Genomic DNA, 16,119 nt, shown 5'->3' with positions numbered 1-16,119 from the left:
CTGACATGCACATCTGCTATGAGATGCACATACTTGCTCAAGTAGACCTCAAGCACTAGCTATTCATTTATTGAATTATACTTGGAATAAGATGTAACCATATTTCAGCACAGCTTTCCCCTGTCACCAGCAGACAAGCCTTGCTGAACACTATCAGCAGAAGAATGAGCTGATGATCCTGCTTCTCCTCCATGTGGTGCTTGCCCTGTGTGTCATATTTCGTTTGAGGTCTTTCTTGTTTTGTGATCTTCAGTAGGCCAGACCTTCATGGCAGCATCTTATAAATCCTTCCTACAGATCTTTTATTGTCAGACAACTGCATGGAACCAACATGTTATGTGCAATACAGTTTTCTAAAAAGACTTCCATCTGTCACCTCAGAATTCATTTCCTCACCCTTTTACTATTTTCAGGTTGTTGGCATAAAAGAGATGATGAGGAGGCCAATTCTGAGCAGAGTGTATATGTACCAGGAGAGTCACAGGTCGGGGCTTTTAAGGCAGCTCCAGCAACCCAGAAGACCCATCTTTGTAAATGGTGTTTCTCAGTTTTAAAAGATATTTTGCACCTGACTGAGTTACAAGCAGCATTCTTTAATAAGAAAGCCTTCTGCACTGACACATGTTTGAGCTACAACTGTTTCAGTGCAAACCCTCACCAGCAACAGAGAGATGCCAGTGGACAGAAGCCCTGGAAAGAAGATATGGACAGGGCCTCACTTGTGTCCCAGTGCAGCTTTTACTTAATATGGGTGCCTTCAACCACTAGGGAGATTGGGAAAGACTTTCCAGCCATCTCAGACATTCTCCAGCACCAGGATACTTTTAACACTGCGGAGCCACACAATGGTAATGAGATTCCACAGGAATTTCTCAGTGGAAGAAGTCATGACGAGTTGGGTGCATGTGAAAAAGCTGCCAGCCACAACCAGAAAGTTATTCAACATCAGGGTGTCTGCTCTAGAAAAGTGAATTATGAGTGTAACAAATGTGGGAAAGCTTTTAGAGAAATCTTAAACCCCATTCATCATAGAAGAGTTTACACTGTAGGAAAACCATACGAGTGTAGTGATCATGGGAAGTCTGTCATCCTGAGGTCCAAACTCATTCAACAACACCAAGTCCACACTGGAGAAAAGCCGTATGAGTGTCATGATTGCAGGAAGTCCTTCAATCAAAACTTTACCGTCACTCAACACCAGAGAGTTCACACTGGAGAAAAGCCGTATGAGTGTCCTGATTGCAGGAAGTCCTTCAGGCAAAGCAGTACCATCACTCAACACCAGAAAGTTCACACTGGAGAAAAACCTTATGAGTGTAGTGAATGTGGTAAATCTTTTACCCGCAACAATCACCTCCTTATCCACAAGAGAGTTCACACTGGAGAAAAGCCATATGAGTGTATTTACTGTGGGAAGTCATTTACACACAGGTCTGCCCTCACTCAACACCACAGAGTTCACAGTGGAGAAAAGCCGTATGAGTGTAGTGACTGTGGGAAGTCATTTTCACACAGTTCTACCCTCACTCAACACCAGAGAGTTCACAGTGGAGAAAAGCCATATGAGTGTAGTGACTGTGGGAAGTCATTTACACACAGTTATACTCTCATTCAACACCAGAGAGTTCACAGTGGAGAAAAGCCATATGAGTGTAGTGACTGTGGGAAGTCATTTACACACAGTTATACCCTCATTCAACACCACAGAGTTCACAGTGGAGAAAAGCCTTATGATTGTAGTGATTGCGGGAAGTCCTTCCGCAAAAGGTCTACCCTCAATGAACACAACAGAGTCCATACTGGGGAAAAGCCATATGTGTGCAGTGATTGTGGGAAGTCCTTTAGGCAACGCAGTAACTTCACTCAACACTGGAGAGTTCACACTGGTGCAAAACCTTATAAGTGTAGTGAATGTGGTAAATCTTTTACCTGCAATAATCACCTCCTTATCCACAAGAGAGTTCACACTGGAGAAAAGCCATATTAGTGTAGTGACTGGGAAGTCATTTATGCACAAGTATACCCTCATTCAACATCACAGAGTTCACAGTGGAGAAAAGCCATATTAGTGTAGTGATTATGGGAAATCATTTATGCAAATCTCTACCCTAGTTCAACCTCAGAGAGTTCACCCAGGACCGTGGTCAGCAAACTGAGGCTCGTGAGCCACATGTGGCCCTTTGGCCCCTTGAGTGTGGCTCTTCATAAGCCTTAGGAGTACCCTAATTAAGTTAATAACAATGTACCTACCTATACAGTTTAAGTTTAAAAAACTTGGCTCTCAAAAGAAATTTCAGTCATTATACTGTTGATATTTGGCTCTGTTGACTAATTAGTTTGCCGACCACTGACCCAGGAGGAAAGCCCTATGAGTGTTCTGATTGTGGGAAGTCCTTCAGTAAAAGCAGTAACCTCAGTCGACACAAGAGAGTTCACAGTGGTATAAAACCTTATGAGTGTAGTGACTATGAGAAATGTTTTAGTCGGAAACATAGCTAAACACGTAATACTTCACATTACAGAGAAGCTTTAAATATGCAGGGAATTTTTTTCCCCCACTCAGAATTACAACACTGAAGGAGACTCCTACAGACCCATTTTGCTGATTTTAAACCCTTTTTATCAGAACATACATTGTGCTAGATTCCTCATAAGTTTCAGGTATAAGTGAGCCTTTAAAGTGTTACATTGCACTTGCTGTCATGCACAGGCCTACTACCCCATTGATGTCACAGTGAGTATATGTGGCTGCAGTGAATTCACCTCTACCACCTGGTTCACCTGAACTGTGCCTCTGGGGGGAAGTCATTTATGCAGTTCTCAATCCTCATTCAACATCAGAGTTTAGACTGGAGAAAAGCTATATGTATGTAATGATTGTGGGAAGTCTTGCATGCTCAGAAAAAATGAAATCTGCGTTCTTCTGTTTGAGGAAATGATGAGTACTCTGAGCTCTTAGGATCTTCACTCCTATTTCTCTGACTAAGGAATGGACCATTGTTTCCCCCAGACCAGAATCCTAAGATGTGCTACGCCTTTCAGGACATTGTGCTTCTCACATTGTGCTGTGATGAATTTTTTCAGGTAGTTATTCACCAACATGCAAACCACTTGCTGTGTATGGCAATGGTTTATGATCTTTTTGTAAAGGTGTTTGGTTTTTTTTGCAATTTGTACCTTTAATTTATTGGTTCTATTCTCTGCCTGGGATGAATTGAAAGCACACTTGTGATCTGTCAGCAGGTAGAGGGGAAGAGATATTGTGGGGATCCCAAACTTTCAGTGCTTCTGAAGGGACAACATGATGGCAGAAAATCACTCTTTGTCCAGTATGTGCTTGTTTTGCATTTCTGCCCAAAGTCTTGAAAGCAAGACTGTAGGACTTCATAGTTCTAATTTGCAGCCTGGTGCTTCTATTATTGGTGAGGTCAAAGGTCACCCTGAGGAGGAGGTCTTTATTGTGCTTCTATGAAGCACTTTGTTCACAGTGTGTATGACAGAAGTCTCAGCTAATAACCCATATGCTGTGATGTACTAAATTTCATAGGCTGGTGTCATTTGTTAGGATCTGAGGATTAGGTACAACCTCAATTAGGACAGAAGCACTGTTTCCATAGTGAGTGGGAGAGACTGCAGTAAATTTGAAAAATGCCTCTTCTGAATGTGTTCCACAAATGTTTCAGGGCCTTGCATGATGTTTGTGTACAGACATTCTCAGGACGTCCATAACTGTTTCCTGTGGCTGAAATCATTGGCAGATAAAATAATCTTATGCTTTTGTTGATTCTGCTGACTCCTCTAGGGTGTTCACTTCAAGGATGATGCTGAACAGGCAATACCTCAAAGGTAGAGGAAGGATAATCCTGTAATCAATCCCTGGATGTGTTTTGTAACCGGTCAACATTTCTGTTTATTCTGATGGCAATAGTGTGAATTGCTTACTAACATTACCTGCCACTGAGGCAAGGCTGTTCCTCCCAGGATGTAAGAACTGACATGCTGCCGGGCCAGTGTGGCTTAGTGGTTGACCTATGAACCAAGAGATCAAGGTTCGATTCTCATTCAGGCACATGTCCAGGTTGCAGATTCTATCCCCAGTGTGGGGTGTGCAGGAGGCAGCCAATCAATGATTTTCTCTCATAACTGATTTTTCTGTCTCTCCCTCTCCCTTCCTCTCAGATCAATAACAATATTTTTTTAAAAAGAAGAACTGACATACAACAAACTGCACTTTTCTAATGTGTGCTATTTGGTGAGCTTTGATGTACATTTAAAGTTATGAAAGTGTCATATATGAAACAAACATGTGTTTCAATATATATGGTGGAGCAAAAATAGGTTTACAGTTGTGAGCACCCAAAACACAGTTTATTGTTTTTAAAAAATATTTTATACATTACTTTTATTCTTTTAGGGAAATGGCAGGGAGGATAACATCTATATGAGAGACATACATTAATCAGCATGCCCCCTACTGTGGTTTAAGGAGGACATGTTTCCCTACCAGATCTGGTGATCTTTAAGTGTAGGGGATGATGCCCAACCGATTGAGCAACACTGGCCAGGGCAGAGTAAATTATTTTTATTTGTTAAATATTGTACTGATTTCCATACCAAAAAGTCGAAACTTTCTTTTGGCACACCCTATATTTACCTCCTGCCCTTTTATAATCTCTCCCTCTGCCTTCCCCAGTCCTCTTGCAGGCATTGATTTTCCTTCCATTACAACATATTAGTTCATAATTTTTTAATTTTATAGGCACTATAATGTCTGTACTCTAACAAATATTGGTTTCCTTCATGCTGCACAGTTATTTTCAGATTCCACACAAACGCTTATGTGAATAGTTTTTTACTGCTGAGTAGTATTGTGATCTGTGAATTACCACTTTATCTATTGGTCTGTCTAAGATTCTGGTCATTTACAGGGTTGGGGTTTTATAAATAAATCTGCTGGGAATGTTTGCGTTCACTTCTCTATAGAGATATATGTTTTACTGATCACAATGTTATTGTGTGGGTGAATGTTTACATTTTAAGATATGTGGAACTGTGATCTAAAATGGTTATTCCCTTTGCCCTCCCACCCCACCCACAGTAATGAATATTCCAGTTTTTCTGCAACCCTACCAGCACATGCAATGGTTAATCTTTTTAAATACTAACATGATGAGTATAGTATTAACTCACTTCCTTTTTAATTCTATGTACTTAAGAATTTTTGATGGTGAGCATTTTTTCATACATTTATTTACACTGTATTTATCACATTTGTTTTAAAATGAATGTATTACCTGGAGAGGATTATGTTGAGCAAAATAAGGCAGTAAGAGAATGAGAAGTATCACATGATCTTACTCATTTGTGGAATGTAATAAACAACATAAATTCATGAACAGAAGTAGATCAGGAAACATAGAGTCATCAAAGAGACCTTCATATCTCAGAGTGAAGGTAGGAGAGGGTGGGCGGGGGAGAAAGGGACTAGCTTAAGAACTTGTATGCATATAAGCGTAATCATTGAACACAGACAAGAGGGGGGTGAAGGCCTGGACTGAAGAGGCCAATGGGGGGGTGGGGGGAAACACAACATATGCAATGCTTTCAACAATAAAGAATTTTAAAAAGTAAAATGAATGTATTAATTTAACCAATAGGAGGACAGTGCACAATTTAGGACATGTTTGAAGTTCACTCATTTCTCAGTGACTACAATTACTTCTTTGCTCTATGGAACCAGAGGTTTAAATATTGGAATGGAATTTTTTTTTCTCAATTTTTAACCCATGCAGAATTTAAATGCACTTGTACCATACACTTATAGATGTGATTTGCATTGGTAACATTCTCCACCAAACTTAATAAGTCTAAGGATTCAATAATGCATTAAGTCAGCAGTTCTCAACCTGTGGGTTGCGACCCCTTTGGCAGTCGAACGACCCTTTCACAGGGATTGCCTAAGACCATCCTGCATATCAGATATTTACATGATGATTCATAACAGTAGCAACATTACAGTTATGAAGTAGCAACGAAAATAATTTTATGGTTGGGTCACAACATGAGGAACTGTATTTAAAGGGCCAGAAGGTTGAGAACCACTGCATTAAGTGCAGTCTACATTTGTAATCTTTGTTAATATCCCTGATGTAAATACTCACATTGTTTTGAAGTTCAAACTGCCAAAATAATGTCACTGAACATGGACATGATAAGATATTTCAGTAGCACATCATTATATTTTATTGCCAACATGCTGATACAGCAGTACCAAATATGCTCAAGAACTTTCATAAGCCCTGACCGGTTTGGCTCAGTGGATAGAGCGTCGGCCTGCGGACTGAGGGGTCCCAGGTTTGATTCCGGTCAGGGGCATGTGCCTTGGTTGCGGGCACATCCCTGGTGGGGGGTGTGCAAGAAGCAGCTGATCGATGTTTCTTTCTCATCAATGTTTCTGACTCTCTGTCCCTCTCCCTTTCTCTCTGTAAAAAATCAATAAAATATATTAAAAAAGATGGAATTTGCGTTTTAAAAAAAAGAACTTTCATAAAACAGTAAAATTATTGTGAAGCATCAAGTTTAAATCTTTTTTAAAGTTTGATTCAAGTAGAATTGATTTAAAATGAACATTAAGAAAAAAACCTGCTTTTGATGTTTTCATACATCCCTGCATCGCTGAAACCAAGTTCCTCTGGCCCTTATCCGTGCTTCATTCTTGGTATATAAAATAACTGATGCAATAATATAACCTGCCTTTGAAACAGCTTATTTGAAATATCCTATTCTAGCCTTCCGCCACTATGTCTTCATGATGGTTTTTTTGTATCTATATATTATCAGGTATATTACTGGATTATTTTATTTAAAATTACACATATGTCTGATCTCACAGTGGTTCAGAGAATCATCTCAATAATGCCAAGATTGCAAGTTTTATCCCCAGTCAACTAAAAAAATGTATAAAAATAGTCGAACAAAATATGGGTCTTTCTCTCTCTCTCTCTCTCTCTCTCTCTCTCTCTCTCTCTCTCTCTCTCGTATTTGTTTGAATCACCCAGTCACTACACACACACACATGAAAAGCAGCACAGCCCATGGACGCTGTGGTAACAAGTAGCCAGGATTCTCATGAGGGCAGACCATGCAATGACCCAGAGGACAGTGTGGGAAGTGCCGTTGCTGTCATTGTATCCGGTGGGGAACCTGAGCGGAGCTGCACAATCACAGGGAATGATGACAATGTGATCCCAGAGACTAAAAGCAAAGCAACCAGGAGATGCCCTTGATGTTGACGCTGGGCTTTTTAGTATTCAGGTGGTTGAGAAATCCAGATTCCTCTCGGGTGTCAAGGCTGGGAGCAGCAGTGGCAGCTAGACAGGTGGGTGTGGGCAGGTGCCAGGGTCCAACCCCAGCAGGTCCAGGGGTTCCCAAAGGCGTAGACGGAGTCGGCGAAGAAGGAATGACATGGAGACAGCGTTCAGTTGATCAGCAGCCTAGCCAGGATCTCCAGCCAGGATCTCCAGCCAAGTTCTGGTCTCGATCTCCAGAGAGGTTCTGCTGTTTATTGTCTTTTTACATCCGTATTTATCCCAGTTGATTTTAATCCTGTCAATTTCTATTACAAAGGTTAGGGCGTTTCTTATCTCCATTCCAGGGAGTAAAGATTATGTAGCTTAAGCATGATTGTTTGTAGTGATTAACTACCCGCCTGGCACTTAGTTAAGGAGTTTCATCCCCTCCCTGACTTCAGGGAAAAATTCCTACCTGGGGAAACAACCTTTCTCGGAGAGGTGACCTTGGTTAAAACACACAGCGCTAAGGGGAGCAAACATATTAAGAACAGTATGCTATATACGCCAGGTCCCTTGAAACATATGCTGTGCAGATGTTTCTTTCCTGCAGCGACTGTGTCAAGCAGCAAGGATGGACCGGCTTCCGGCAGGCAGGAAAAACCCAGGGCTGTTACCAGGAAGAGTTGGTGCTGGGCCATGTGTGTGGCTCTGAGGCCCTCTCTAGTCCCAGTCCAGGCTGGTGGGGCCATGGTTCGTGGGAAATGGAGCAACCTCTGCTACAGGAGTTCCTGGGGGGTCATGAACTGGGAGTCAGCTTGTGCTCCAAGGAAACATGTGTCCCAGGCAGGGCCAACCTGGTCCACTATAATGAAGTGTTCCAGCCATTGCCCTGCCCAGGGAGGGAGAGGAGCTGTCTCTGCAGAGGCTGATGCCCTATCTGCCCAGCAGGAGGGGTTACAGGTTGCTGAGCCAGGTAGTCCTGTCCTGGGTTACAAGTGTCTTGAAGTTTCACCACTAAAGGAGGTTCTAGATATTTATCAATCTAGAGAGAGAGAGTGTCCCTGCTCTTTCCTTCATGGGTAAGCACCCACCCTGCTGCACTGAGACTGGTCTACTGCCTGCAGAGCCCACCCCTCTACACTCTTTCCTGGCTGTGCCTGGGATGTTCCCACTGAAGGTGAGACATGCTCCCAAGTGAGTTGATGAACCCTGACCTCTGGGCATAGTGTGTTGCTAGGGTATGTGGTTGAAGGAGCAGAGAGATTGGGGGCTGGGACAGGGCTGGGTAGAGGGCAGGGTCCTTGAGAGGGTGGGCTAAGGGTAGGAATGAGAATTGGAATCAGACTGGATGTAGAGGCAGCAGCCAAGGGCAGGCACAGCTGAGACCTGTAAGGACCCAGGGCATGGACACTGTTGTCCCAACTGTCCCAGACTCCGGAGATACAGAGCCCCCTTCCCTTAGGAGCTGGAGTCCTAGTGGAGGACAGCCCACAGACAGTGAACAGGACAGCTGTGACAGGTGACAGGCGCTCAGGCACAAGGTGAAGCCAGTGGTGGTGAGTGGGGGCCTCCCTGAGAAAATCCGGGAAGGGGTGGCAGAGTCCAGTTGGAAGGCCTGCTGGGAGGTGTCTCCCCTCCCCCATTTGGGAGATGAAGGGAGGTCACTATAGCTGTGTGGACAACAGAAATTAGAAAGGGGGTCCTGGCTGGCATGTGGGCGCTGTGGCAGGACTTGACCTTCTCCTCAGGGGGCCTCACAGTTTTCCTCCAGCCCCAGACTGCCTTCAAAAAGGCTGATGGGCAGCCCCTACAGAAAGATCATTGCCAGAGGGGAATTCACAGTCCTGACTGCAAATGCAGAATCCAGGGGCTTAATCATGTTTGCTGATTTATGAGTAAAAGTGTATCTATAAAGTACTTCAGTTTACTCACCACAAGGGTAGTTCTTTAGAGGAAAATGACAAATACAGAAATTTACAAGGAGACATTAATGATGGTATGTTTACACAGAATTTCAAAAAATTGGCTGGAGGACACAATAATGGGTGTGGATATACAATAACTAAAATACTATTTGAGATTATGAGGAGCCTTAGACATTTACAATACATCTGTCTCAAGAAATCATCTTTAGAATCCCAACACCAGTCTCCATGTGATCTCCAGAGGATTCTCTGCTTTACAAAATATTGCAGGTGCCCTACCTTTTTTGCTCAGTGGATAGAACATTGGCCTGCAGATTGAAGGATCCAGAGTTCGATTTCTATCCAGGGCACATGCTTAGGTTGCAGGATCGGTCCCCAGTAGGGGCTGTGCAGGAGGCAGCCAATCAGTGATTATCTCTCATCATTGATTTTTCTATCTCCCTCTCCCTTCCTCTCTGAAATCAATAAAAATAAATCTTTTTTTAAAAAAGTCTGCAGGTGACATCACAGGAATGGTGGTGTAAGGGCGTGTCTATCCTTTCCCCCTAACTTTTCAAAAAAAAAAAGAACCACCTATAACTCAACTAAGAAGTTCCTGCTCAACACGGATACACGTCCAAGAGACCTGCACACTGGGACAACTAAAGTGGCTCCTTGGAATAAGTGGGGAGACGAAAAGGGAGGGAAGCCGAACAAGGCTATTGTGCAGAAACCAGAATGTAGCAAACAGAACCAAGAAGCAAACAGAATACCTCATTATCTCAATCCAAAGAGGCCCTCTCCAAGGCAATTGGTAATGAAGCTGTCAGAAATTAGTGACAAAGAAAAAATCCTCAAAGCATCCAGGGAAAAGAAGGAAGTGACCTACAAAGGAAAACTCATCAGAATTTCACCCAACTTCTCAGCAGAAACTCTACAAGCCAGAAGAGAGTGGAACCAAATATTCAAATGTCTGAAAGAGAGAAATTGCCAGCCACACACATTATATCCAGGAAAATTATCCTTTAAATATGAAGGAGGAATAACATTCCCAGACACACAGAAGCTGAGGAGTTTTATCACTAGAAAATCTCCATTGCAGGAAATACTCAGGGAGCTATTCTACCTACAATGAAGAACATAAGGGCATAACACTACCAGTAAACTTGCAGCATAAATAGGAATAATTTGTGACAATGAAAACATACAAGAGGAAGAGAGACAGGTATGAAAAGGCAAAGAAAGATGAAGATCAGATGCACACAAAAGGGGAAAAACTATACTAATAAAAGAGTAATATGTTAATTAGATCAAATGTCTTCCGGACATCCATCTGGATGTCAATCCGGATAAAGCCACAGCGGCTGCTAGGGCCCAGGGCCCACAGCATGGGAGAGGCTCCACTGCGGGAGCCGGAGCGGAGGCAGTGCCAGCTTCGTGGCCACAAGAGAGGCGGCGGTGCGGGCCCTTCTGCAGAGGCAGCGCAGGAGAGGGCTGCATGGTCCTGGTCCCAGTGCTGCCCTTTCCACAGAGGCAGCCACAGAGGCAGTGGCGTGGGCCCCGTCCCCCAGCCAGCCTGGCCTCAGATCGCCCACCACCCACCAGTGGGTGGCGGGCAAAGCCAGTGCTAAGAGGTGAGACCTGAGGGCCAGCCTCCATGGCAGCCGGCAGTGGCAGCAGCAGCCGGATGATAGGGGCGGCGCCTTCCCATGATCGGCCCATTTGCCTCCCACAGAGGGAGGCCAGACTGTGGCTATCCATAGGACATCCCCTGAGGGCTCCCAGACTGTAAGAGGGGTCAGGCACTCTGAGGTGCTGAGGGACACCCCCTCCCCTGCCCCAGTGCACAAATTTCCATGCACTGGGCCTCTAGTACAGTGGTTCTCAACCTTCCTAATGCCACGACCCTTTAATACAGTTCCTCATGTTGTGGTGACCCCCAACCATAAAATTATTTTTGTTGCTACTTCATAACTGTAATTTTGCTACTGTTATGAATCATAATGTAAATATCTGATATGCAGGATGTATTTTCATTGTTACAAATTGAAAATAATTAAAGCATAGTGATTAATCACAAAAACAATATGTAATTATATATGTGTTTTCCGATGGTCTTAGGCGACCCCTTTGAAAGGGTCGTTCGACCCCCAAAGGGATCATGACCCACAGGTTGAGAACTGCTGCTCTAGTAGTATATATGCAACTTCACTTTTTATAAAATGAATGGCAACCACACACAGAAATTCCCCAAACAAGACATATAGCTTAAAAAAAAAAGAGAGGAAACAGAGGAAAGATGTATGGAATATCACCAAACAAAAACAACAGATAGAAGTGTAAAGGAAAAGAACCAATGGACTCACAGAGTTACCAGAAAACAAAAGATAAATGGCTATAAGAAATCCTCATACATCAATGATAACCTTAAATGTAAATGGTCTAAATTCACCATTAAAGAGGTACAGAGTAGCAGAGTGTATCAAAAAAAACAAAAACATACTATATGCCGCCTACAAGAGACACATCTAAACAGCAGAGACAAAGGTGGATTCAAAGTAAAAGGGTGGAAAGTGGTTCTCCAAGCAAATAACAGCCACAAAAAAACAGGTGTAGCCATATTTATATCTGACAAAATATATTTCAAGATAACAAGAGACAAAGATGGACACTTTATGATGATAAAAGAAACACTACATCAAGAAAACATTACACTTCTTTATATATATGCGCCCAACCAGGGATCACCAAAATATATTAAACAGCTACCCACAGAACTAAAGGGAGAAACAGATAAAAACACAATTATAGTTGGAGACCTTAATACTCCATTGACAGCTCTAGATAGATCAACCAAACAAAAAAATCAATAAAGAAATATTAGCCTTAAATGAAACACTAGACCAAATGGATATAATCGACATTTACAGAACATTCCATCCCAGAACATCAGACTACATTCCCCTCCAGGGCACAAGGAACATTTTCAAGGATAGATCATATGTTGGGTCATAGAACAAGCATCAACAAACTCAAAAAGATTAAAATATTCCAAGTATATTTTCTGACCACGATGCCATGAAATTAGAAATCAACTGCAAAAAGGAGGTAAATAAAAACTACAAATATGTGGAGATTAAACAACATACTACTGAAAAATGACTGGGTCAAAGAAGAAATAAAAGATGAGATCAAAGGTATATATAGATCACCATAGCTAAGATTTGAAAACAGCCTAAGTGCCCATCAATAGATGAGTGGATTAAAAACTGTGGTACATCTACACAATGGAATACTACGTGGCAGTAAAAAAGAAGGAGTTCTTACCATTTGCAACAGCAAATAGAACTGGAGAGCATTATGCTAAGCGAAATAAGCCAGTCAGAAAAAGATAAATATCACATAATCTCACTCATTTGTGGATTATAATGAACAACATAAACTGATGAACAAAAACAGATCCAGAGACAGAGAAGCATCAATCAGACCGTCAAACCTCAGAGGGAAGGTAGGGGAGGGTGGGGGTAAGGGGGAGAGATCAACCAAAGGACTTATATGCAAGCATATAGGCCTAACCAATGGACATGGACAATGGGGGTGAGGGCATGAATGGGGGGAATGGGGGTGGGGATGTGGGGATAAGGACACATATGTAATAACTTAATCCATAAAAAATTTTAAGAAAGATATATAGAGACAAACGAGAATGATAACAACATATCTACACCTCTGGGATGCAGCAAAAGCTGTCTGTCCTAAGAGGGAAGTTTATATCACTACAGACCTATCTCAAGAAGCAAGAGAAATTCCAAGTAAACAACCTAACATCACACCTTAAAAGACTAGAAAAAGAAGACCAAAATCAACCCAAAGTTAGCAAAATAAATGAAATAAAAAGAGCAAAATTAAATGAAATAAAGAACAAAAAGACTATACAAAAAAATCAATAAAACAAAGAGCTGGTTCTTTTTTAAAAATATATTTTTATTGATTCCAGAGAGGAAGAAAGAGGGAGAGAGAGATAGAAACATCAATGATGAGAGAGAATCATTGACTGGCTGCCTCCTGCACGCCCTCTACTGGGGATTGAGCCCGCAACACAGGCATGTGCCCTTGATGAGTATCAAACCCGGGACCCTTCAGTCCGCAGGCCATTGCTCTATCCATGGAGCCAAACGGGCTAGGGCAAGAGCTGGTTCTTTGAAAAGATTAATAAAATTGACAAACCCCTGGCTAGATTCACTAAGGAAAAAAGTAAAAAGACTCATAAACAAAATCATAAATGAGAGGAGAAATCACAGACATCACAGATATACAAAGGCTTTCATAATACTAAAATATTATGAAAGCCTTTATGCCACCAAATTCAATAACCTGGAAGAAATGGATAAGTTCCTAGAAATATATAACCTTCCTAGACTAAATCATGAAGAACTGGAAAATCTAAATAGACTGATCAGCAGTGAGGACATTGAAACAATCTCAAAAACCTACCAAAAAACAAAAGCCCAGGACCAGATGTCTTCACCAGTGAATTCTACCGAACGTTCAAGGAAGAATTAAAATCTATTCTTTGCCAAAACCGGTTTGGCTCGGTGGATAGAGCGTTGGCCTGCGGACTGAAGGGTCCCAGGTTCGATTTCGGTCAAGGGCATGTACCTGGGTTGCGGGCACATGCCCAGTGGGAGATGTGCAGGAGGCAGCTGATCGATGTTCCTCTCTCATCGATGTTTCTGACTCTCTATCTCTCTCCCTTCCTCTCTGTAAAAAATCAATAAAATATATTTTTTAAAAAAATCTATTCTTTGCAAACAGTTCCAAAAAATTAAGGAAGAGGCAATATTTCATAATACATTCTATGAGGCCGATATAACCCTGATACCAAAATCTGGTATCTTTATAACACACAAAAAAAGAAAACTACAAACCAATATCCCTGAGGAAGACAGATCCAGAAATCCTAAATAAAATACTAGATAATTGAATAGAACAGTACACCCCAAAAATAATACATGATCAAAAGGGATTCATTCCAGGGGCACAGGATGGCTCAACATTCACAAATCAATCAATGTAATAGACCATATTAACAAAAGAAAGGATAAAAATCATATGATCTTATCGATACAGAAAAAGCATTTGACAAGATACAATATCCAATTCAATGAAATAGGAATAGAAGGAAAGTACCTCAACATTACAAAGGCCATCTATATATATAAAGAGCCAGGGTCTGTAACATCCGCAATGACCAAAGGCTCGACCAAACACCAGGGAGTGCATGGAGCACCTCTAGGTCCCTACCCCCCCTCGCCCCCAGGCTCCCATCGCTGGATGGCCAATGGGGAACCAAGAGGAACTGGGCTGGGTGACAGCGGATTGGGACTGGGGACTGGCGAGCAGGCACAAAGCAGACCTCCTGGTCCCTCCCCCCAGCTGGCAGGCTCCAATAGATCCTCACTTTCTTCTGAAAGGAACCTGGCAGCCCTGGCTGGTTTGGCTCAGTGGATAGAGCGTCAGTCTGCGGGCTGAAGGGTCCCAGGTTCGATTCCGGTCAAGGTCGTGTGCCTTAGTTGCGGGCACATCTCCAGTAGGGGGCGTGCAGGAGGCAGCTGATCGATGTTTCTCTCTCATCGATGTTTCTAACTCTCTATCCCTCTCCCTTCCTCTCTGTAAAAAAATCAATAAAACATATTTTTTAAAAAAATGAAAGGAACCTGGCATCTCCACTGCACAGCCTCCTGGGATGCAGACTCACCGCTGAGAGGCTCTGGAGCGGAGACTTCAACAAGGACTTCAGCACCTGGCCTGCAGCGACCCTCAGCTTTCACTGCTGGGGGGTGGGCGGGGGGGGGGGGGGGGAGGGTCGGGGGGACTGCCACCTCCTTACTCCACAGCTGCTTCCCGTGTCTGCAAGAAACTGCGCATGCTCCTCCCGGCAGGATGGGTGGGGCCAGAGCCTGAGTTGAGTGGCTCCGTGATGGGGGAGGGGCCGATCCAGGCCGCGGGGCCAGTGGGGGATGGAGGGAGGGAGGGCGGGGCAGGAGAAAGGGGGCAGCCCTGCTTCCCTGCACCTCCCACTGGTGTGGCCATTCCTGGTGTAATGATGAAAGGAGCTGTGTTTTTCTAACGCTGCCGGGTAAAGGAAACAAGTGTCTGCTGACTTTCGGTCTTACTCTCCCAGCCGCCAGTTAATCCCTCTGGAGGCATCATATCCAACCTCCAAAGGATCCGAGGGGCAGGTTCAACCTTCGTTCGGTAGTTGAGGAAACTCACCAATAAACACGTGTCTCATGCCTCAGTGTCAACTCTCGCGGAAATCTCCGGTAATAACTCAGACTGTATATTTAAGGGTATATTTTCTTCTGTTTTTTTTGTGTTTAATTCAACTCCAGGAATCAAATAATACAATAAAGAATACAGTGAGTTCAGAGGGCCCAGCATTGTATTCCCAGGGCCCTGGATCCCACACAAACTGCAGAGCTCAGTTATCCTGAGATGAAAGAAAAGGAAAGAGAAATGTGAAAGGTTTCCCAGCTCAGTCACAGAGACATCTCATAGCCACATACTAAGGACACAACATTAACTTAGGGGTGGAAAGGACACAAAAGGAATAGAAGATGGAGTCACTTCCATTCAGATTCAAACCAAGTTAATGAGGCAGGAGAAATACTGGACATCATGGAAGAATGAGATGAAACGGTCTGGTAGGGAGTGTCACACACCTCGCAGGGATGGCACCTGGGGCTCTGGACATGACGGGAAGAGGGATGGGGCTGGGTGAGAGGAAGTGCATGGAAAGGCCTGGAAGTAGGAACAAGAGGGTGATATGCGAAACGTGGACCCCACCAGGTGATGACGGGGCAAGCCTGCGGGAGGTGGCCAGGTGCCCCCACCTCTGCTAAACGGTGCATGCATCTGTC

The 16,119-nt window shown here is 43.2% G+C and overlaps 1 protein-coding gene across 1 annotated transcript in view; it reads left to right on the top strand.

The window, feature by feature from the left end:
- LOC132222889 (zinc finger protein 660-like) overlaps positions 1 to 7,383 on the top strand; it is a 30,802-nt gene extending 23,419 nt beyond the window's left edge. Inside the window, exon 3 of the mRNA XM_059678242.1 lies at positions 414 to 7,383. Within this exon, the coding sequence (XP_059534225.1) occupies positions 414 to 1,987 (1,574 nt within the window). The 3' untranslated portion in view covers positions 1,988 to 7,383. The remainder of the gene's footprint in view (positions 1 to 413) is intronic.
- Positions 7,384 to 16,119: the final 8,736 nt, after the last annotated feature.

This window comes from Myotis daubentonii, chromosome 21, assembly GCF_963259705.1.
Source record: "Myotis daubentonii chromosome 21, mMyoDau2.1, whole genome shotgun sequence".
Lineage (NCBI taxonomy): Eukaryota > Metazoa > Chordata > Mammalia > Chiroptera > Vespertilionidae > Myotis > Myotis daubentonii.
This window is presented reverse-complemented; position numbering and strand designations above follow the sequence as displayed.